Source organism: Lissotriton helveticus, chromosome 12 (assembly GCF_964261635.1).
Source record: "Lissotriton helveticus chromosome 12, aLisHel1.1, whole genome shotgun sequence".
NCBI classification, from domain to species: Eukaryota; Metazoa; Chordata; class Amphibia; order Caudata; family Salamandridae; genus Lissotriton; species Lissotriton helveticus.
Window position 1 is genome coordinate 585,142,285 of NC_136073.1, and position 25,014 is coordinate 585,167,298.

General features: G+C 46.9%; 1 protein-coding gene across 4 annotated transcripts in view; it reads right to left on the reverse strand.

Annotated features, from left to right (window-relative positions):
• Nucleotides 1-25,014, reverse strand: part of LOC144799014 (death-associated protein kinase 2-like) — a 697,832-nt gene that overhangs the window by 124,295 nt on the left and 548,523 nt on the right. For all 4 annotated transcript variants that reach the window (XM_078670165.1, XM_078670162.1, XM_078670164.1 and 1 more), the window contains one exon: nucleotides 12,349-12,487. In XM_078670165.1, coding sequence (XP_078526291.1) covers nucleotides 12,349-12,487 — 139 coding nt within the window. The remainder of the gene's footprint in view (nucleotides 1-12,348; nucleotides 12,488-25,014) is intronic.

Genomic DNA, 25,014 nt, shown 5'->3' on the forward strand with positions numbered 1-25,014 from the left:
TGTTAGAGAGAGAGAGGTGAGACCTTCCAGGGGAGGCGGGAGGGTTGCATGTGCAACTATGAAAGACCCAAACCAAAAGGGAGAAGCGTAGAGGTACTGATAGAATCACCCTCCAAAGTAAGCTTTTATAACCACAGAGATTCTATCAAAAAAGTGAATGTGTGATATTTTTTGTATATATACTTTTTACCGTTTACACCAGGGTGCTAGGCTCTCTCTTACACATGGAAAGATGGGAGCACAATGTGCTTGTTAAAATACCCCTCACACTCTAAAAAACCAAGTAGAGTCATGCTTCATCATAGGGGTCTTCCCGCCCCTATAACGGGGCGGGGCGTGCTACGACCAGACGGAATACGCGGGAGCACTAAGATGTGACAGAGGCTATGTGTAGGTGTATAGGAGTCAGTGAAAGTGTAGGGACCTAACACTAGTGAGTGTGCAAAAAGTGAAAAAATGGAAAAGATTTAAAAATTCCCTGGCTAGTAGAAAAAAACACATTTATTAACTTCTCCAGCTGGGAACATTAAGAAGGGGTTGTGTGGTAGAGCATTAGCTACTACCTTGTCGACATGTTTCGTAAGCAGTCCCCTACTGCTTACTCATCAGGACCAAAAGAACAGTCCCTACTGTTATTCACTCAGTTTCTAACAGGTAATGCCTACTGTCCTATAAACAACCAACAAAAATAAGTTGGATGTTTAGGCCTCAGGGCATGAGTTGGCCCACGGGAGGCAGAAAAGATCGACCTATTATGGTCTTTATCTCAGCAGTTATCATGCCCCATGAGGTTTTGCAGGCGAGGGGTAATCTGCGCAGTTTTAGTCTCTGCTAGCAAAAGGAAAGCATTGTTCCTACCCCCGTGCACCTCCGAGGATTGCCCAATCCTCGGAGGTGCACGGGGGTAGGAACAATGCTTTCCCCCTCATGGGGCATGATAACTGCTGAGATAAAGACCATAATAGGTCGATCTTTTCTGCCTCCCGTGGGCCAACTCATGCCCTGAGGCCTAAACATCCAACTTATTTTTGTTGGTTGTTTATAGGACAGTAGGCATTACCTGTTAGAAACTGAGTGAATAACAGTAGGGACTGTTCTTTTGGTCCTGATGAGTAAGCAGTAGGGGACTGCTTACGAAACATGTCGACAAGGTAGTAGCTAATGCTCTACCACACAACCCCTTCTTAATGTTCCCAGCTGGAGAAGTTAATAAATGTGTTTTTTTCTACTAGCCAGGGAATTTTTAAATCTTTTCCATTTTTTCACTTTTTGCACACTCACTAGTGTTAGGTCCCTACACTTTCACTGACTCCTATACACCTACACATAGCCTCTGTCACATCTTAGTGCTCCCGCGTATTCCGTCTGGTCGTAGCACGCCCCGCCCCGTTATAGGGGCGGGAAGACCCCTATGATGAAGCATGACTCTACTTGGTTTTTTAGAGTGTGAGGGGTATTTTAACAAGCACATTGTGCTCCCATCTTTCCATGTGTAAGAGAGAGCCTAGCACCCTGGTGTAAACGGTAAAAAGTATATATACAAAAAATATCACACATTCACTTTTTTGATAGAATCTCTGTGGTTATAACAACTATGAAAGACACCAATACTGGATAACTGCTGTTACAGGTAAGTAACGCATTTCTTATCCAGTATTATGGGTGTCTTTCATAGATTCACATGCCTGAATCAGAGTAGCAAGCAATACATTATGCATATTTCTGATGGAACAGCATAAGCAGTCTGAGATAATACATATCATGCGACTAAGAACCATCAACAAGTAACAAGAAGTAAGTAAATTAATGTGTCGTACCAGTGAAGGATGGTGGGAAGGAGGAAGGCTCACCTCACTGGAATAGGTGGCGAAGCACAGCCTGGCCCACAGCTGCATCCTGCATTAGTTCTGTATCCAGGCAGTAATGCCTGGTGAAGGTATGCTGCGATTTCCAGGTCGCCGCCCTGCAAATGTCCAGTATCGGCACTCCAGCGAATAGCGCCGCTGATGTGGACACAGCTCTTGTAGAGTGAGCTCTCACTTTGGAATGTAATGGCCGTCCGGCCTTGTAGTGGCAAAAGGCAATTGCAGAAGATATCCATCGTGAGATACTTTGTTTGGGAAGTGGCATGCCTTTTCTAGGTCTGCTGAAGGCGATGAAAAGCTGATTAGTTTTTCTGAAGTGCTTTGTTTTGTCTAGGTAAAACTTGAGACACCTCTTTAGATCCGGAGAGTGCAGGGATTTTTCCGCTGCAGTGCTGGGATTTGGGAAAAATGAACGAAGGACCAGGGGTTCATTAAGGTGGAAGTCCGACGGGACCTTAGGAATAAATTGAGGATTAGTTCTTAAAATCACTCTATTTTCCTTGAACTGCATGAAAGGATTTTGTATGGAAAGAGCCTGTAGTTCGCTGACCCTCCTGGCTGAGGTCAGGGCAAGTAGGAGGGCTGTTTTCCAGGAGATGTATTTGATATCAGCCCTGTGGATGGGCTCAAAGGGGTGCTTCATCAGCTGGTTGAGCACCACGTTGAGATGCCATGATGGTGGAACTCTCCTTGGACGAGGAAAGGATCTGTAGAGCCCTTTAAGGAATTGTTTTATTAACCTGTGGGACCAGAGAGAGGGTCCTTTTGAAGTTCTTGTAAACCTGGAGATTGCTGCTAAGTGCACTCTGATAGAAGCATGTGCCAGACCTGATTGTGCCAGTTGTAAGAGGTATGGAAGCAACTGCTCTGGGGTAACTCGAAATGGATGGAGACCTTTGTCCCTACACCAGATGCAAAAGCGTTTCCATTTTAAGGAATAGGTCTTATTTGTGCTATCTGCTCTTGCTTTTGCGAGAACATCCTTGCACTCCTGCGGAATGTCTAGTTGGTAGAACTCTCTGTACTCAGGAGCCATGCCGATAATTTGAGTGAGTTTAGGTTCGGATGAAGTACTTGGCCTTTGGACATTGTGAGGAGAGACGGATGTTGGCTTAGACGGATTGGGGGTTGGACTTAAAGGCGATGGAGGTCCGTGAACCAGTGCTGCCTCGACCAGAACGGTGCAATCAGAATTAGGGTGCAGTGTTCCGCCTTCATTTTCCAAAGGACTCTTGGGATCAGGGGAAATGGCGGAAATGCGTACGCAAACATGTTGCGCCAGGCGATGGAAAATGCATTTCTGAGGGACCGCGATTGGGGATGCCAACTTGCGAAGTTGCGGCATTTGGCGTTCTCCCTGGTGGCAAAGAGGTCTATCTGCGGTCTTCCCCATTCTGAAAAGATGTGGTTCAGCACTGTTTGGTCGAGTTCCCACTCGTGGGACAGCGATCTCCGTCTGCTCAGAGCGTCTGCAATGAGGTTGTCTTTGCCTGGGACATACTCCGCTGTCAGAGTGATATTCTGGAGCACAAGCCAGTTCCAAATTTTTTGCGATTCGCGTGATAGTGTTAGCGAACGCGTTCCTCCCTGCTTGTTCAGGTAATGCATTGTTGTGGTGTTGTCGGTTCTGACAAGCACTGTGGAGTTCCTGATGCGCGGGAGGAAGGCTTGTAGAGATAGAAAGACTGCTCTTAGTTCGAGGAGGTTGATGTGGAGCTGTCGTTCCTGGTCCGTCCATTTGCCGCTGATCTGCAATTCTTGAAGGACCGCTCCCCATCCCTCTAGGGAGGCATCCGTAGTTATGACGTGCGGAGTTGCAGGCAGCAGGAATGGTAGACCTTGTGAGAGGTTCCTGGGCGACGTCCACCATAGCAAGGCTTTTGTGATCTGTTGAGTGATGACGATGTGATCGTCGAAAGAGCCCATGCTCTGGGTCCACTGTCTGATCAATGCCTCCTGCAGAGGGCACATTTTGAGCCGGCAGTGTGGGACAAGCAGGATACACGAGGACATCATCCCCAGGAGGGACTTGAAAGTGCGGACCCATAGGGATGCCTTCGAGGCCACTGCCGTAGCCAGCGAGATAAGTTTGTGTGTCCTTTCTTGTGATGGGAAGGCTTTTGAGCATTTCGTATTCAAGGTTGCCCCGAGAAAGGTGAGAACTCGGGAAGGTTGTAAGGCAGATTTTTGGTAATTGAGTGTCAAACCCAGGTGCTGGAAAAGATTGAGACAGGCGTTGGAGGACTCGGCTGCGTCTGTCAAAGATGGTGCTTTCACCAGCCAATCGTCCAGGTAAGGGAAGACCTGGTGTCCATGTTGTCGTAGGAAAGCTGCCACAGGAGAGAGGCACTTGGTGAAAATTCGAGGTGCCGATTTGGGGCCAAATGTGAGGACGCAGAATTGGTAGTGCTGAACTGCGACTGCGAATCTGAGGAATTTCCTGTGGCGTTTGTGGATAGGGATGTGGTAATACGCGTCTTGCAGGTCTAAAGACGTCATGAAGTCTCCCTCCTCCAGCGACCCTAAAATCTCTTGGATAGTCACCATGCGGAACGATTGACTCTTCAAGAATGCATTGAGTGCCCTGAGGTCTAGAATGGGCCTCCATTTCTTCGCCTTCTTCCGTATGAGAAAGAAGCGGGAATAGAATCCCTTCCCTTTTTGAGCTAAAGGGACTCGTTCTATTGCTCCTTTCTTCAACATGGAAGATACCTCTTGAAGGAGTAAGCGTACATGCCTGTGTTGTAGTTGGCGAAGAGGAGTTGTTGGGGGAATTGAGTTGAATTCCAGTGAGTGTCCAAATTGGATCAATTGGAGTACCCACCGATCTGTAGTTATTGATCTCCAATTGTGGAGGAAGTGTGTTAGTTTTCCTCCAAGTTTGAAAGAAGGAGATGGTAGATGGACTGGCTGGAGGAAACGGTCATTGGCATCCGCCAGTGGCCTTTCTCTGGGTTTTTCCCCTGTAGTTAGACCTTCCGTACGAGGTCTGGCGGCCCTGTGGCTGTTGTCGCTGTTGGTACTGTGATCGGCCTTGGCTATAAGAGTAAGAGGATTTGCTTTGGTACGATCCTCTGTAAGAGGGCTGACCTCTGCCCCGTCGAAAGGACTGGCTTTTAAATTGTAATGTGCCCAGTGCTCGTGCCGTATCTGTATCCTTTTTGATGGTTTGTAAGGCCTCGTCGATCTTCTCCCCAAAGAGGTGCTGGCCGTCATAGGGCATATCGAGGACCTTTGTTTGGACTTCATGGCGGAAGGATGTGGCTTTCAGCCAGCCTTGTCTTCTCAAGACCGCGGCTCCCGCCAGCTGTCTGAAGTCGGTCATTGCCACGTCTACAGCACAGTCAATGAGCTCTGATGCCGATGTTTGGCCTTCCTTAAGGAGCGATTGGACTTCCTCCTTGAAATCATCAGGCAGTTCTGTGAGGTATGGTGCAATATCCTCCCACAGTTGTCTGTTGTAACGGCCTAGCAGCGCGATGGCATTAGCTACCTTAACGGTCATGGCCGATGTAGTAGAGAATCGTTTGCCAATTCCGTCTAGTTTCCTGCCCTCCTTGTCCGGTGGAGCTGACAAAGGGGATGATGGATTCCTAGAGTTCTTTTGGGCCGCTTGGGTAACCACGGAATCTGGTTTAGGATGTCCATTAAGGCATGCTGGAGCTGTCGACGGTGCCTTATACTTTTTGTCTAGCCTTGGTACCACAGCGGAGACCGAGGCAGGTGTCTGCATCAGCTGTTTTCCTTGTTCCCAAATGTGATCAATGATGGGAATTGATCTGGAGGTTTTCTTGACAGGGTCTTTAAAGTCGTACAAGAAACAGTCTGTTTCGTGGGATTCCATAGTCATATGGAATCTTGTGGCCGCTCTCTCCACCAAATTGTGGAAACCGCCAATATCCGCTGGCGGCGAATCTGATGTAGTGGGCCCAGGTGTGGCTGGGGAAGGAGCGATGTAGTCCTCATCATCTCTGTGGTCTAACTGGTCGTCCTGTACCTCCCCTTCTTCCGGTCCTTCGTCCTCGTCGTCCGAAGACGGGACATGGTGAACTTGTTCCCTTTCTGGACGGACCACCAAAGGTGACTATCTAGGTTTTAAGGATGTGGTCTGACCTGGAGTAGGTGGATTCTTCTCCGTTGATGGGGCTGATGACGATTCAGGGAAGCGCTGTTTATAGTCTTGTATCAGGAATTGTAGGTCTGAGACTATAGAAACCGGGAGGCATACCATCGGTGTGACATGCATTTGAACCTGTGTATGTTCAGACTCTTCCGTACAAACCAGGTCGTCGCCTTCATCATCAGTGCTTTGGCACTTGACTATGAGATCAGATGGACTGGTGGCCTGATCGTATTGATCGTCGTCAGAGTCCTCACCTTGTAGCAAACAAACTGGTGGTGATTTGTGCACTCTACTTGGAGAGGTTAAATCCGGTTTAATGGGTATTTTACTCCTTTTTGCTGGTGCAATCGTCGACGGCTGTGTGGAAATCAAGCCGGATTGTTTCCAGAGCGTTTGTGGTGGCGTCGTCGACGGTGTCGTCGTCGACTGGGTTTCGATCGGCAATGGTGATTTCGTCGACGGTATCTTCGTCGACGGTACTCTCATCGTCGACGGTGTGCCCGTCGACGGTGTCTTCGTCATCATTGTCGTCGATGGCACGCTCGTCGACGGTGTCTTCGTCATCGATGGCGCGCTCGTCGACAGTGTCTTCGTCGTCGAAGATGTTTTTACCGTCGTCGATGTCTTTGTCGACGGCGTGGAGGTCGACGATGACGTCTTCGTCGTCGAAGATGTTTTTACCGTCGTCGATGTCTTTGTCGACGGCGTGGAGGTCGACGATGACGTCTTCGTCGACGGCGCAGGGGTCGACGGTTTTGGTTTCGTCGTCGACGTTGATGTCGTCATCGACGTCGACGGTGGGATTTTGATCAACGTCGAGTGCTTCTTAATGAGAACAATCGACGACACCGGCTTACCTGCCGTCGACGGAGTAGTCGTCGTCGTCGACAGTAGAGACGGTTTTCTTCAGCGCTGATGGTAGCGTCGACGAGCCCGTCGACGACGACTGCGCAGGCTTCCTGAAGGCAAGAACTTCCTTGTCAGACGTTGTAGATGTTTCCTCTGAAGACTTTTTTGTAGTCTTTTTAGGAGGAACATCTGTAGGGCCAGGGGAAGTAACCCGTGGCCTCTTCAAGGATATTTTAGAAGAAACTGAAGCCATCTCACTGTCCTCTGAAGACTCCAAGGTGTCTCTGGTTTTAAGCCTGTTCAACCAGAGCAGCAGTCGACCTTCTCTGTCTTTTAGTGTTTTTGTAGAAAAGGTTCTACAAATTTTACACTCTTTGGGAGAATGCTCAGGATAAAGACAGTACAGACAGGTTTCATGCTTGTCATCGACGTGGAGCCTCTTCTTACCACAAGAAGAGCATGCCCTGAAGAGACCCTTCTTCTGCTGTTCAGCCATAGTTGGTTTTTGATAGAAATATCCAAATTCTGTGAGGAAAAGAGATAAAACTAGTAAAACCTGAGGAGAACTCAGGTGGAGACTCCCTAGCACAACGTGCGGTAGAAAATCTGAGAGACTGAGGCTCCTGACAGGAAGGTTCTAGAGGGAGGTGGTAGCTGATTGGCTACCTTCTGGAATTTGGTCCTTTTTACAAAAGGACATAGATAGGCTACTAAGGCAAGGCCCTTAGGCCTACTTTCTCTATGTATGTCTATAGCACATTACTTTTCTATGTACCGGGGACTCCCGTCTTGACGACGGGGAATGATTCAGGCATGTGAATCTATGAAAGACACCCATAATACTGGATAATATATGTTGCATTGAGTAGAGTGTAAATATGTGGCATGTAATTATGTGACACTGAGTGGTATTATATGGAGTGTATTTATGTTGCATTGAGTAGAGTGTTATGTGGCATGTAATTATGTGGCACTGAGTGGTAATATGTGGAGTGTATTTATGTTGCATTGAGTAGAGTGTAATTATGTGGCTAGTAATTATGGGGTACTGAGTGGTATGTAGGGTGTATGTGTTGCATTGAGTAGAGTGTAATTATGTGGCATGTAACTATGTCACACTGAGTGGTATTATGTGGAGTGCATTTATGTTGCATTGAGTAAAGTGTAATTATGTGGCACAGTGTTATTATGTGGAGTGTATTAATGTTGTATTGAAATATTTTACGTTGTAATATTTACTTTTATCTGATATATTTGCAACGTAAGGTACAATTTGATGGAACTTTACAAACAAAATTGGTACTGAAACCTAACCCAGGAGATTAGGAGTTACGCTAACTTTGGTCCTAAAGAAATACCTTTGACTCTCTGAGCAACCAAGGCATGAAACAAGTTTATCACACAGTGAAACCAAGGGCTCCTTACTATGGCCACTTGGTTCACGGTTTGTTCTTAAATTGGGCATAGACATTCACCAGGAATAAGACGTATTGAATAGGGAATTTTAACCACACCACCACCGCTCCCTTCAACCTGCATTGAACAACATTCACATGCACCATGGCAAACGCCAGGCCAGGATAAAGTAAAAAGATACCCGCTTGAGTTCTGCTTTTGAAGGCTTTCTGTGTACTGAAGTGGCTGCTCAGCGAGGAACAAGCTCGATGAAGAAAAATGCCACCTAGTTGGGTGAGGGCGATTGCATCCCAAGAATGGGACCATGCATTACCAATTGGTGATCCTGACTGCCCGTTTCAACTCGGAATACAGTGTCATGGAGGAACAGCACACTACACCTATTTATGGATTAAAAGATGTGCGCTGGACTGTGTTAAAGATTTACTCTTTTTTCTCACTTTTGTTATTTAATCATACCTAATAATGGACATGTTGCAGTGCACGTGGGAGATAACAATATCAGCCTTGGCCATGTAGCTGTTAACCGTACTAGAGGAGGCCTTCAGTTCAAACTCTCACTACAACAAATGTCACACCTGGTGATAAGTGCTATACCTTATCACCAGGTTCTAGCCCTTCAAACCGGATGTGGCTCTTCAGTTCATGAGTGCAAAAGGGACCAAAAGGGACTAATTCAGCACACACTAGTTAATGGAGACTAAAATTCAACCCTACTCAACAAGAATTCCTTTCCATACTTGATCTCGACAGCTGCCTCCACTATACACACAGTGAAATATTTTATCAGTTGCTGAAAACTGTGAAAACCTGCAAACTCTCCTATACCCGTTAAAGGAAACATGGAAAGCCGTGCTGGCGCAAAAGGGTATTGGGTCAAATGAAAATAGGATGTGCACTTTTCTGATGAAAAGCTGTGAACATACATTTGAGCTTTGAAGGTGCAAGACAGCGCGAGAATATGGAGTTGAGAGCAATTTAGGGTGTTCGGGCTACGGTGGATGTTAAAGAGTCGAAACGCTACCGCCTGCTGCGCACAGCTTTTTCTGCATTGGCACTTTTGTATTAGGATTGGCTGTGGCAAATGCTTTTGCCCTAGGATAGGTCTAAATAATTAAGGATTAGTGAAGCTAGTGTTTGTGCTTGTATTCGAGGTGGGAGCTACGGTGGAGACAGTGTCCGCATGTCAGTTGGTGTAGGTCAGTCTATCATCCAGTATGATGCTAGGTTTTTTACTTTATTTTTTGGGATTGGGAGAGTTCCTAGGTCTTGCGGCCACCAAGAAGAAGTCCAGAAGGATGCATTATACCCAAATAACATCACCTCTGTGTTGGTTGAATTTAACTTGAGGCAATTTTTGTCTATCCAATCGATGACTGCAGACATGCAGTATAGAAAGGATACGTCGATGCCATGAGCAATGTTTGAAAGGGGCACCACAATTTGGGTATCATCAGTGTAGGACACTAATGAAAACCCAAAAAGCTCTCATTAACGCCGCCAGAGGGGCGACATACATAATAAACAGGGATGGGTGTGTGATGAACACTGGGAAACACCACAAGATAGAATGTAAGGTTCTGATGTATAGGCGCCCAAAGTCACCGATTGAGCCCATTGGTTAGAGAGGACTGAATCAGTGCTAGGGAGCAGAGGGAGCCCTTTGCAGCCAAACCTGTTCACGTTGTAAACTGTCAAACCTTATGACAAGTCATTTCACTTCTTTCCTTTCATACTTATGTATTAATTAATCTAATCAGCTGACAACAGCACCACCTAAAACTATTGACCATATGTTAAGATACATTTTATTTTTGATACAACGTCATGAAAATGAATGCAATAAATAAAATAAATCCTTTATGGGTGAGCCATGTTTTTGCTGTACTAATGAAATGTGATGTTTTAACATTACTGTCATCTGCTACGGGCATTACTGCAAATATAAGCCCGAGCTCACGGCAAGGGAGTATTAGGCGAAGGGCAATTAACACCTCTTAACACCTGAAAGCACAGGAGCAATAATGCTGTTTGTATTAGTCCCCTTAATCTCACCAAATACAGGCACAAAAACTGGTCAACTGGCCCTGTCTGCTCAACGTCCCTACTTCAAACTCGCATTGACCTAAGAATACAGGCAAATAACATTAGTTAGTCCAAGCGTTCAAGGTATTCTGATTGGCTGAGCCAATTACATTATTCCATACAGGGTGCTCATATGGAACTACGCCTTGCTGCGAAAACTCTCACCCACAGCTGTGTTGGGATTATGAGGAGGCAGCAACACTGAAGTCGAAGGGATACTATGGACCCTCCTCCCATGCGCTCCTCTTCAAAGAAAGGTGGCTGCACGCAGGGGGGTCCCCGTCTGGTGTTTCTGATGAAGATCCTGGGACACCCAGCCTATGACCTGGCGCCTCAACCTTCCTCACATTCATGTCCCTCAATGCTGCCTTGATGTGCCCAAGCAGTGGTAAACCATTAGTAAGGCGCTCCTAGTCCTGCATACTCCTATCACTCTACTGAGTGGACCCCTCTCCTTAACCAATCCTTACACATAGGACCAGGCTCCACAGAGGGCAGTGGAGCTGTGGAGGGAAAGATTGTATCGCTTCAGGAACTTCTAGAATAAAAGAGGTAAATTGAACACTAGTGTGTGGCATCAGGTGGACAGAATTGTAGAAAGCAACTTGTGAATGGGAGAGGGCTGCAATGAGTAACAGCGACGCCAATAGACAAACACGTTTCAGATTTAGAGTTGGTAACAGCAATTTCAGCTCTTGAAAATGAACATGAATATCGAATGCCCTCGCCAGCCAATCACAGTAAACGGTATCCTGGATCAACAAGGCCAGCTAGGGGAGCTGGTTTTGAATAAAAAGGAGTGAACATGAAGCAGCCCCCCCCCCCAGGACCAAACGGATCAAGATGAAAAAAAATGTGAGAATCTGAAGATGGGTTCACAGCCAAGTGAACTGAAAGTGTGTGTATATAGGTGTGTGTAAGTTTTACTATGTACACTTATGAATATGTGAGTTTGAGAGCATGTATGAGAGTCCACGTGTCATGTGTTTCTGTGTGGGGGGGGGGGCGTGTGAATGCAGTGAGTGTCAAGACAGACGCTCTTTAAATCAGACATTCATTACTCACAATCCATCGCATGGCCATGGCAAGCTGCCTGCTGTCTGCACCAAGCGCTGATTACATTTAACAACTCCTCCGTATGCAATCTGTCAGGGGATCTCAACAAACATCATATGCCAACCTATAGGCAGTGCCAGTTTCAATGCTGCAGGGGCCTGCGTGTTGGCTCTGCCAGTGCCGCTCTGCAGTGCTGGTGTTTGAGTTCAGGGAGTCTGTGTGGTAGAAGCTCTTGTGGTTCCTGTCTGCAGGGTCAGAGTATGAGTTAACAGTGAAGTATAAGGTGCACAACTTGGGGCACTGATGTTGTTCCACATTATGGATAAAAGACCATTCTCACGACTGAAGCACAGCTGCATACCCTTCCAGGAATCTACATGTGACCATATGGTCACAGGATCGAATCCCATTGGCTCCACTCAGCATTTTATCGTTCCAAGGTCGATAAAATGAGTACCTTCTGCCTGTTTTAACACTGCATCTTTTATGATAACAGCCAGCCTGTTTTTCTTTTCCTCTCTTGCATTATGTATATTGTTTTATATTATTTTTACTTTGTTGATCTGTGTGGTCCAAATAAAGTATTTTCACGGAGTATCTTTGAGTGGCAGTGCTGGCGACCTTTTTAATTGGTGTGTCGCAAAGAACCATCATGAATTACATAGATGGAGCAACCACAGTAAGCCAGTCCATTTCTCCCACTGGGAATTAGAAAGGCTTCTCTCCTGATAAATTATAATTACTCCAACAGCTTCTGATTGCATCTACAATGGCAGATACGGTTACTTGCTAAACTCAACTACAAAACAAGGAAACCTGAGTTCACACTCTGTTGCAAGGCATAACCAATCGAACGTCCTCATCAGCAATCAGTCTTCCTCTGACTCTCTCTCTTATCTGCCAAACAGATAATGGCTGGAAACGAGGGAAACTGCAGATTAGTAAAGAATGTACCTTTAGGTCCAGGTGGGCGATATTCCGTGTGTGCATGTATGCCACGCCAGCCAGGATCTGCTCGATAAACATGATGGCCTCCACCTCCGACATGGCTTCTTTCTCCGCGATGAAGTCGAAGAACTCACCGCCTCGAATCCTGTTAAGCGAACAAGCACGGAGAATGAGTTCCAGAAGGGGGAATTCACCACACAGTAAATAAGATAGTGCTTGTAAGTCAATAATGCACTTTCATAGCAGCCTGGAGCAGAGTTCCCTTCTGTGCCCTGATAGCTGATAATGATGCTCCCTCAGTGTTTGTTATTGTTGGTATCCTTAACTATGTCAACACGCCCAATCAAGCTGCTCCTTGGGGGTGATTATCGCAAAGGCATTACAAGGGAACATGGAATCCATAATGCACTACAAAATGGCGGTGGTGATAGGGCATGGGCAAATGCATGACAGCTGAATAGATGATATAAGAAAATCAAGGCTGTACTCAGAAATTCACAAACATACATGGTCCTTGAAGGAGTCATTATGGACTTCACATTCTCACCGTGATCACCCTTTCAACTTCCTAAATGGGTCAAACCTCGGGTAGGTTGGTATTAATACACATAGGGCTAGATGTACAAAGAGTAGGAATCGCAGCTTCCAAATAGCGATTTTATGCAAATCGCTATTTGGAAATCGCTATTCCCTATGTGTGAAATATACTTGCGATTCCTAACGGGTCTCAAATCGACCTACCTCAATATTTATGAGGTAGGTCGTAGTTTGTGACCCATTAAGAATGCCAAAACAACAAGTGATGGACTGAATGTGGATCAATGTCACACACTCCCCCAGTCAAAAGATCTGGGCCCAAATCCATCGTTTTTTTGCACTCCACACCACCCTGGGTTAGACAATGGCGATATGCAAATCAGCTCTGACCCTGTTGCCCCATGGGAACAGTCCAGTCCGAACTACAAAAGCCATGTCCTTCCCAGAACGGAATCAAGCATCCGAGGACCGGACCGGTTTCGAGGTAACACCTCTCTTCAGCCCGGCTAGCTTGATTCCAGTGGTGTGGAGTGCCTGGGACCCACGTCTGGGCATCCCCAGCGCACTTAGGGCGGCAATTGCAAAAACAACAAGTGTCCGGTCCTCGGATGCTTGATTCCGGTCTGGGAAAGATATGGCTGTTGTAGTTCGGACTGGACTGTTCCCATGGGGCAACAGGGTCAGAGCTGATTTGCATAAAGCCATTATCTGACCCAGGGTGGTGTGGAGTGCAAAAAAACGATGGATTTGGGCCCAGATCTTTTGACTGGGGGAGTGTGTGACATTGATCCACATTCAGTCCATCACTTGTTGTTTTTTGCAATTGCCGCCCTAAGTGCGCTGGGGATGCCCAGACGTGGGTCCCAGGCACTCCACACCACTTGGAGTCAAGCTAGCCGGGCTGAAGAGAGGTGTTACCTCGAAACCGGTCCGGTCCTCGGATGCTTGATTCCGGTCTGGGAAAGATATGGCTGTTGTAGTTCGGACTGGACTGTTCCCATGGGGCAACAGGGTCAGAGCTGATTTGCATAAAGCCATTATCTGACCCAGGGTGGTGTGGAGTGCAAAAAAACGATGGATTTGGGCCCAGATCTTTTGACTGGGGGAGTGTGTGACATTGATCCACATTCAGTCCATCACTTGTTGTTTTTTGCAATTGCCGCCCTAAGTGCGCTGGGGATGCCCAGACGTGGGTCCCAGGCACTCCACACCACTTGGAGTCAAGCTAGCCGGGCTGAAGAGAGGTGTTACCTCGAAACCGGTCCGGTCCTCGGATGCTTGATTCCGGTCTGGGAAAGATATGGCTGTTGTAGTTCGGACTGGACTGTTCCCATGGGGCAACAGGGTCAGAGCTGATTTGCATAAAGCCATTATCTGACCCAGGGTGGTGTGGAGTGCAAAAAAACGATGGATTTGGGCCCAGATCTTTTGACTGGGGGAGTGTGTGACATTGATCCACATTCAGTCCATCACTTGTTGTTTTTTGCAATTGCCGCCCTAAGTGCGCTGGGGATGCCCAGACGTGGGTCCCAGGCACTCCACACCACTTGGAGTCAAGCTAGCCGGGCTGAAGAGAGGTGTTACCTCGAAACCGGTCCGGTCCTCGGATGCTTGATTCCGGTCTGGGAAAGATATGGCTGTTGTAGTTCGGACTGGACTGTTCCCATGGGGCAACAGGGTCAGAGCTGATTTGCATAAAGCCATTATCTGACCCAGGGTGGTGTGGAGTGCAAAAAAACGATGGATTTGGGCCCAGATCTTTTGACTGGGGGAGTGTGTGACATTGATCCACATTCAGTCCATCACTTGTTGTTTTTTGCAATTGCCGCCCTAAGTGCGCTGGGGATGCCCAGACGTGGGTCCCAGGCACTCCACACCACTTGGAGTCAAGCTAGCCGGGCTGAAGAGAGGTGTTACCTCGAAACCGGTCCGGTCCTCGGATGCTTGATTCCGGTCTGGGAAAGATATGGCTGTTGTAGTTCGGACTGGACTGTTCCCATGGGGCAACAGGGTCAGAGCTGATTTGCATAAAGCCATTATCTGACCCAGGGTGGTGTGGAGTGCAAAAAAACGATGGATTTGGGCCCAGATCTTTTGACTGGGGGAGTGTGTGACATTGATCCACATTCAGTCCATCACTTGTTGTTTTTTGCAATTGCCGCCCTAAGTGCGCTGGGGATGCCCAGACGTGGGTCCCAGGCACTCCACACCACTTGGAGTCAAGCTAGCCGGGCTGAAGAGAGGTGTTACCTCGAAACCGGTCCGGTCCTCGGATGCTTGATTCCGGTCTGGGAAAGATATGGCTGTTGTAGTTCGGACTGGACTGTTCCCATGGGGCAACAGGGTCAGAGCTGATTTGCATAAAGCCATTATCTGACCCAGGGTGGTGTGGAGTGCAAAAAAACGATGGATTTGGGCCCAGATCTTTTGACTGGGGGAGTGTGTGACATTGATCCACATTCAGTCCATCACTTGTTGTTTTTTGCAATTGCCGCCCTAAGTGCGCTGGGGATGCCCAGACGTGGGTCCCAGGCACTCCACACCACTTGGAGTCAAGCTAGCCGGGCTGAAGAGAGGTGTTCCCTCGAAACCGGTCCGGTCCTCGGATGCTTGATTCCGGTCTGAGAAAGATATGGCTGTTGTAGTTCGGACTGGACTGTTCCCATGGGGCAACAGGGTCAGAGCTGATTTGCATAAAGCCATTATCTGACCCAGGGTGGTGTGGAGTGCAAAAAAACGATGGATTTGGGCCCAGATCTTTTGACTGGGGGAGTGTGTGACATTGATCCACATTCAGTCCATCACTTGTTGTTTTTTGCAATTGCCGCCCTAAGTGCGCTGGGGATGCCCAGACGTGGGTCCCAGGCACTCCACACCACTTGGAGTCAAGCTAGCCGGGCTGAAGAGAGGTGTTACCTCGAAACCGGTCCGGTCCTCGGATGCTTGATTCCGGTCTGGGAAAGATATGGCTGTTGTAGTTCGGACTGGACTGTTCCCATGGGGCAACAGGGTCAGAGCTGATTTGCATAAAGCCATTATCTGACCCAGGGTGGTGTGGAGTGCAAAAAAACGATGGATTTGGGCCCAGATCTTTTGACTGGGGGAGTGTGTGACATTGATCCACATTCAGTCCATCACTTGTTGTTTTTTGCAATTGCCGCCCTAAGTGCGCTGGGGATGCCCAGACGTGGGTCCCAGGCACTCCACACCACTTGGAGTCAAGCTAGCCGGGCTGAAGAGAGGTGTTACCTCGAAACCGGTCCGGTCCTCGGATGCTTGATTCCGGTCTGGGAAAGATATGGCTGTTGTAGTTCGGACTGGACTGTTCCCATGGGGCAACAGGGTCAGAGCTGATTTGCATAAAGCCATTATCTGACCCAGGGTGGTGTGGAGTGCAAAAAAACGATGGATTTGGGCCCAGATCTTTTGACTGGGGGAGTGTGTGACATTGATCCACATTCAGTCCATCACTTGTTGTTTTTTGCAATTGCCGCCCTAAGTGCGCTGGGGATGCCCAGACGTGGGTCCCAGGCACTCCACACCACTTGGAGTCAAGCTAGCCGGGCTGAAGAGAGGTGTTACCTCGAAACCGGTCCGGTCCTCGGATGCTTGATTCCGGTCTGGGAAAGATATGGCTGTTGTAGTTCGGACTGGACTGTTCCCATGGGGCAACAGGGTCAGAGCTGATTTGCATAAAGCCATTATCTGACCCAGGGTGGTGTGGAGTGCAAAAAAACGATGGATTTGGGCCCAGATCTTTTGACTGGGGGAGTGTGTGACATTGATCCACATTCAGTCCATCACTTGTTGTTTTTTGCCATTAAGAATGCCAACACACCACCATGTCTGTGATCGCTTTTAAAAATAGTTTTTTGTTGTTTTTGTATACATACAACCTGTTTTCCCCAAAAGAAAACGGGATGTGTTCCAACAATAAAAAAATGATGTTCCGTTTTTATTGTTTAAGAGCAGGAAGTGGTCCGTGAGACCACTACCTGCTCTTAAAAAATGTTTTCCTACATTACCAAAGGGGAACCCTTCCAATTTGCAAATGCATTACCACCAGCTATGAGATGGTGGTAAAATAGTAAGGTTTTTCAACCTTGATACATAACACTGGAAATTATCATTTGGAAGGGACCCTCTAAACAAGCCCCTTCCAAATTGCAATTTCTACACCCAAACTGCGATTCTGAAGAATTGCTGTTTGGGTGTTTGTAGATCAGGAAAAGCATTTTTACCGTCACAAACAGCCCATGAGTGCGGTTCAGGCCATTTGAGACGGCAAAAATGCTTCGTACATATGCCCCAAAAGATTTACCTTTCCAAAAAATGTATTGGCAATTAGGTATTCACGTGTTAATAAGTCAGATGACTGGTATTTTTGTGTACACTCACATCCGAACAGTGAAGAGTAATCAAGTGCTTTGATATGTTTAGTGTGTAAATGGTATTTATTTTATGAAACAAAAAGATATATCAAAAAAGTATTTAAAAAGTACTAGTGCTGGACAAGCAAGCAAGAGGATTAATAGGAGGTGGGAGCAGCCCTGGGCCCTCATTGTGCTACACTGAAGTCAATATTGAGTTTTTGAAGGCTCTCATACCGCACTTCTCCATCAAGGACTTCAAGAACTTTACTGCAGTGTAGTCCTTCCACTGTCACTTAATGCACACAAAAAACCCATAACCAGAGAAGCAGAAAGAGCTTTTGAACTGAAGTGGCACTTGTGTCTCCTCAAGACTATTGTATAGCTCACAATCATAGCATATGGAAGTCTCACATAACTGTATAAAAGTATGCCAATTTACTTTTAATAGTCTAATGATATAACTAATCACCTGTAATAAACAAGTAACATAAATACTCAATTGTAATAAGTTATTATGATTGCATTGTAAAATCACGATTTCTATTGCCAGAGCTAGTGGGATATGAAAGGCAAGCAGCTGAGCAGGATTACAACTGCACTTTAGACACTGAAAGGGATAGCTAGCTGTTCAGCTCTCTTTCCTCTGCACTATGCATGTGGTGAAAACGAACACTCATTGGCGGATATTAAAGCAATAATTGTGGCAGTAAAGTTACTTTTGCACTGCTGAAGTTCATTACTAGAAAGTAAGAATATATGAAAATATCCGAATGTTAACAAATGTTCAGAACTACAACTCTTTTTACAAGTGCCCTACATTAAACTGTTTGAAATATATTTTGCCACCAATGTATTTTTAGATAGCAGAAATTTGGTTCATTTTCTCTAAGAGAAACCACAGTATTTCTTCATAAAATGTAACATGAGAATAAGGATTTAAAAGACGACTGAAGGAAGGGGGATAATGCCACTCTATAACACAGGGAATAACATGGGTTCCACCACACGTTCTAAGTATGCTGCAAATCACCTTGGAGTAATGTTACTTTGTAAATGAACTTGCCATTAAGCCTCCTACACCTCTATGAGATCTTGGAACTCTTTGGTGATTCGCAAAATCTTTACAATCTCTGGTAGGATGTACTTTATCCCATATTTAATTTATCGGAGTACATAATGAGTGATAAACTCTGATTCTTAGCATTCATGCGAAAAATAAGTTCTGACATCATAACGCACATATAATAAGAACATTATATTGCTTACTTGTAATTATTGGTTACAATTGAATAGTGACATCCTCTACACGCAAGAGGCCACCTCTATTTTTAGGTCTCGCCTAGTGTGCACGCGCTGCTGTACTAGACTTCTTGTAAGGGCTTCAAAAAGATTACTACAGACACGCTCGTGCGTGTGTGGCCTATTGCTTGCGGTTACCCGCGAGGCGCCATATGTTTTGAATTATCGTGCCCAGACACGGGCGCGATAATTCAAAACATATGGCCTGGTGCTCGCTCTCAAGCGCACCACTCGTGGGATGAAGCATTCCTTGAATTCCTTGTCCTGTCAGGGAAGAAGTGAAGCAGCCCTCAGCCTGTAGGACACATGATGTGCGCGGGAGGAAGAAGCAGCATTGGCTGTGAGGGGGCCAGCCCTGCAGATTTCTCGGTGAGTACAGACCCCACTATTCTTTCTTGGGGGTGGGGGGGGGGGGGGGGGGCGCGTGGGGCTGCTGTCACCGATGACACTGTCTGAGTACTGCAGAACACTGATGCAGTGGCATTGTGCCTGGCTCCCACAGCGCGCCTCTGCATCCTTGTGCATCGGAGGTGGTTTTAACTGCACGGAGAGCTGGATAATTTGCAACAGGCCGTGGTGCCAGGGGTCGGTAGGGCTAGGGAGGTGTCACTTACCTCATAGACCCACAGACCTGTCAGTAATGACCCCGATGTCTCCATACTCGTTAGAGTCTCTCTGCTTGGCAAGCCGTCCGGACTCTTCAGCCTCACCATGTCCTGCCTCGCCTGCGCAGCATGGGGAGAGCCCTGTGCATCTCTGCAGCAGAAGTCTGAGACAACACCATTCGGGTAGCCCACCCTGTGGAAACCGAGAAGCAGCGGCCAACGCCAATCTCAAAAGCAGAAGCTAAGAGGGAGCCAAGGATGGGGCGATAGGCGCAAAGCTCTGTGATCACTGGGGAGCCGTGGCATTGAGGCTGCGCAGGTAAAGCTGGGGACCAGGCAGGAGTCGTGCGCCAGGTGGAGGCAGGAGTGCACAGGAGGGACGGTTCGCCTCGGTGTATGTTTGTAGTGATGTGGTTTATGGCACGCACACCACAAACTGAACCATCTTAAGATGCGGAAATGCCATTTCAGACCCCAGCTTTCATTGTACCACGTACCCCGGCCCAGACACTTCCCGGCAAGCGGGGCAATGTTTGTGGTTAGGTGTTTTCAGCTGGGAGGATCAGTGTTGTGCTGTTGTGTGCACCGACCCACTGACATGGCATGTTTATGATGCCGCTGCGTGAGCGACCACTCATGTAAGAGACAGCTGGCAACCAAGGTTGAGTGTGCGCTGGTGATGTACTGATAAGGCTATCTGTGGTGCTGTGTGCACTAAGACACGTGGAAGGATGTATATGAACCTGTCTGCAGTGCCACAGGACAGGGGGTGTGCAGAGGAGTAAGCATTCTCAACGAGACGTGCACTTCGCACAGATGTGTTACGCAAAGATGGAGGGAGTCATGACCCTGCAGAGTCACCCTGACTGGAGGATGCTTATCACACTGTCTGCAGCGCGCGCGGGTGTGAAGTTATTCCTGACACTGTCTGCGCTCTTCTCACTGGAGGCTTCATAGAGCATGGGGAGGGACAACAATGCTAACAATCTAGGCTATAAACCTAGAAGCAGGAGCACAGAGTAAGATCGGATGTTGCAGGGCACAAGTCTTAAAACAAGCATTGGCATAGCCAATAGGTCTCACCTTTGGGACCTTATAAGTGTTTAGTTATCCAGAACGATATCCTTAGTGCAACATCAAGTGTTGCATGGCTAAACACTTATAAGGTCCCAAAGAAGAGACCTATTGGCTATGCCAATGCTTGTTTTCTCAGGAGCTGTACAGTGGCCAGAAAACATTCGCTGTGCACAGGATTGAAAACAAACATGCACAGAATTTGATTTCAGCCTCTGTACCCCTCAAAGGACCTTACTCTGACTCTTGCAAAGATCCTGCATTTGGATTACAGGCTTTGTAGCAATAACTGCCAACTGCCCTGTTCGCCTGGTTTAATAAGGTGAAATAGGTCGTAATAGGGTGAAATATTAGATAAATAACTAACACTGCACATTTTGAACTTGCACACTTTAGAATGGTTGAAGTCATGGGCAATTAATGCTTTATCCACCATTTTGTGAAACACAATTCGCAATGGTGTCATACTAAGTGCAAATATAAATTGACTCCACATGTGTTTGTGGTGGGACTCAGAATGAGGCCCACAAACTAGAAGGAAAGGCATCACAGAATGTCGTTTGAATTGGTTTGTCTGCAGAGAGCAAATAATAATAATATTAATAAATAATAATGAAGTGATTTATAAAGCGCATAGTTACTTCTACCGAAGTGTCCCAGCACTATGGTCTCATTCCCATAGGTCATATCCAGATAACCAGCTAGTGAAACATCACAACTCAGGCCGACCTGAACAGCCAGGTTTTTTAATTTTTGAGGAACAATTGTTTCGTTTTTTCCTGTCTAATTTGAAGAGGAAGGCAGTTCCACAACTTAGCTGATAAGAAACTAAAGGAGCAGACCTGATGCGAACTCTCTTTACAATGGGAATCCATGCCAATGAGGCCCCAGCTAAACATTAAGTTCCTCGTAGGAGAACAAGGCTTAAAAAACTGATGCAAATAACAAGTGCAGAGCCCACAGAAGCCTGTCTCGAAAGATTCAGCAGCAGACGAGCTGCTACAATCTGCACACGCTGAAGTATCAGTAGCCGGAACTGTGAAACACCCAATTAGGGGACATGGCAGTAGTCCAGCCTAGATATTACCAAGGCCTGGACTACAGTCTTCCTGGCAGCTTCTGGCAGAAGTCCTAGGATCTTTTTAAGAGTTCTTAAAATTCCTAAACTCTTTCCCTCTAAAGCCGTAATCTATCAAATGAAAGCTTGGTTTCAAACCAGATGGCAAGTTTCTTGACCTTCGGCTTAGGGGAGGGAGAGGTCCAAGCGAATTAGGCCACCAGGCAGAGGACGAAATTGAAGGCTACCTACCCACGGCGGGGACCTCTGTTTTCCTAAGATTCAGTTTCAGACAGCTGAGATCCATCCAGTGGCCCACCTAGGACAGACAGGACTTATGCAGAGCTGCAGTGTTGGCATCCTTCGGTGACAGGGTGATAATCTGCTTCGTATCATCGGCGTGCAAGATGATGTTGAAACCGTAATACTCAATGATATCATCCAGGGGCGCATGTACACATGGAACAAAGTAGGGCTCAAGGAGGAGCCCCGATGCACCCAAGGTTTTAATAACACCTGAAAGGTGAGATTCAGTGAACAAAAGATGCAAACCAATGCAAGGCCTCATAGCCGACACCGCAGTTCCACAACTGTTTAAGTAAAAGGTTGTGAGATACGGTGTCAAAGGCTGCACTTCGCTCTCATTCTCATTTACTGCAGAGTCAAAATCCTGCTATGGCTGAACAAACATATTGAACAAATATGTAAACAACAAAAAAGATTTAATTGTACACAAAGACAGCGAAACTCTGGACCCTTTGACATCCCACTCGACGTGGAAGACTGAAGAATCTCCCTTGTGGTCAAGGAGTGACCACCCTGTGCAAACAGGCACCATCCAGCACGTCACCGTTTGCTCTGTTGCAGTTCCCGCCAAAACTCGAGCGACAGAGACCAACAAGACCCAGCGTTCCTGCCTTCCAACAGCTCGATGCACAGTCCCTGCAAAGCTGAGACCCGTGGAGGCGCCCTGAAGCGTTGGGCCGGCCATTTTGGAAAAACTACAAAGTGCTGACCGTGCAGCATCCGAGGCTCCCTCGAAGCTGTGCATTGGAGTTTGAGAAGCTCCAGCCCCGAGCAGCTTTTGCACCGAAGCTCACCCCTCCACACTCATCGAGTGCTGCGTGGGGCCCTTTTGCATTTTCCTGCTTGACGCGTTGGTCCGGTTGCTTGCCCGTTGCCTAGTGGCCCCAGTACCAACAAACCTTTAAATTTGCTCTGCTAGTCTGGTTGCTCCAGATTGGCCCTCGCTCCTCTGAAAAGGAGCTCCCGCTCTGACCTTGCTGGTCCGAGTAAGAAGCGATCTTCGAATCCTGCGTGGGTTGCATTTGCCAAGGCCTGTTAACTCCGATCCGGAAGTCGACACCGCCGACAGCGAGAGCCTTTTTGGGACAGCTCGTTATTTACTCCAGGGCATCCTCGGTGCCCCAGAGTTCACGTGGCAGCGGAGACAAGCTTCACGACAACCACCTGATTGCGCCCGACATTGCCTGGTTCCTTCCTGGTTCCTTCCTGGTCACTGGCTAGTGACCCAGACTCTGTCCCCTCTGCTTTCAGGTACTCTACATCTTTGATCCACCCTTGGATCACACCGGACTCTTCTCATCTGGTCGCCTGCAGCATCTTCATCTCCAGGCTCCATAGATCTACACGACGAGACCCGACACGCTTTTGCACCTGTGCACCCGCTTCCTGTGGGTGAGGTAACTCTTGAACGCCGGTGCTCCTGTAGTGGTTTACACCTCTAGTGTCTTAGTCTAAAGTTTTGTCCTTCTACTCCAGTCGGAAGACTCTTAAAACTGTAAATCGATAACTTTTACGCACCATTGACTTTGCATTGGTGCATGCGTGTGCTTTTAGCGCTGCACCCGATTCCCGCGGGCTACTCCCGTCCTAACTGCTGTTAGTCCAGTGTAGTCCCAGCGATTCCCAAGGCCCTAGGCCTTACCACTGATCGAATAGTGATACTTATACTACTTTTTTGATATATGGTTTGAGTGGCCACCGGCCTCATCCATAATTGTGCAACTTTAATATGTTATACTGTGCTTTTGTTTAAACGCTTGTGCTTCTATACTCAAAAAGAGTACAGGGGATTATACTAAGAATAAATACATATATTTTTATAATATATAACTTGTGTGGTGTCCTTTCATTTGATATTACAGGATTGCATATGGTAAAACAGCTGGCTTCACATGTCCTCTTGAGTTAAGCCTTTAGGCTGCTTAGTCCATGCTACCTCTAGGATAGCTAGTCTTTAAGGTTGACTTATAACCATCACCATAAGGGATTGTTTGGACTGATATAAGGTGCCCCCAGAATTGGAGACATCATACATCAGGCCAACTTCTCACAGTATCTCGTAATACTATAAATACAGAAGTCACCATTCGCCACTGTGTCAACTAGGGTTAAATTCTTTGACTCTTTGGTCACACAGGCATCTGCAGTGATCACATTAACCAACTGAGGTTCCATAACATAAAAGAGTACATTTCCAATCAACCAACCAATTAGTTAACACGGACACATTATTTTATATGTAAAGTAGTTATAGAATATTTTGTTCTGTTTAGTCACATCTTTGATCTTGCCATCCGTTCACTGACCACGACCCATGGCAACCACTTTCACAGTTCACATACTTGTTTTAGGCACTTCAACTGATGCATGTAAATCAAGACAGCATAGAGGACTGGGGAAAACAACAAAGGGAGTTGTGGGTGGGGGGAAAGCAACACATAGGGTGCATGGAGAGAAACAAACAGGGAGACTGCAAAATGGGAGGAGGGAGCAAACATGCGAGAAGAGGGGGGAGAGAGAGAGAGAGAGAGGGAAGTAGAGGTTGAGAGGGAGTGAGAGAGGGAGAGAGGGAGAGAGAGAGGGAGAGAGTGGGAGGGAGAGAGGGAGAGGGAGGGAGAGAGGGAGGGAGAGAGGGAAAGGGAGACAGACAAAAATGTGTTGCTGTGAGGGTGAAGCAAATGGGCGAGTAAGCAGTCGGAGGGCAAGTGTATCAGGAAAGAGGGGGTGGGGGAGGAGCACACCAGCAAGAGAGAACACCACAAGTACAGCAGAGGAGGAGAGGCACGCTATTAGGATGGCAGGAAAACACATTCACCCTAGGGTACTTAAACAAAAAGAAAAAGAAAAAAGTAGCACCTGAAGATGAGCATTGAAAGGACACATGTAATGGGTCCATGCTCCAGGGGCGGGGGACAAACGCATGAAGCAGAAGTAACGATAAAACATGCTACCTAATAAGCGAGCAAATGAAAATGGCAATAAAGACAACCAATGGTAAGTAATGGGCAGGCTCTTAGACAACTGTAAACTGAAAATCTGACTTTTCCAAACACATCAATGGACTACTGTTCGTTCTTTAACCACAGAAGACCAACTAAATGCCCAAAAACTCTTCTATGAAGATGTAAAAAACAAGATAAAAAGTGGCTCAATCAAAAAGGCATTTTGGAATATGTAAAGTTGTACTTCTGTTGAGGGAGAGACCTGATTGAGGACTTTTAGCGGGTTGGAATATTGCTGGATTATGAAGATTTCAGGAACGTCTTCGTCCACCATGTAGGGCATTTTTTGTTATATGGTTAAGCAGTGGACACAAAGAAAGGTACTTTAGGAACAAGGGCTAGTGTACCTCTGATGTATCAGGGACTCAACACGATCTATACCATCTCGGGAAACTGTTAGGCTTTCAAGATCTTATACT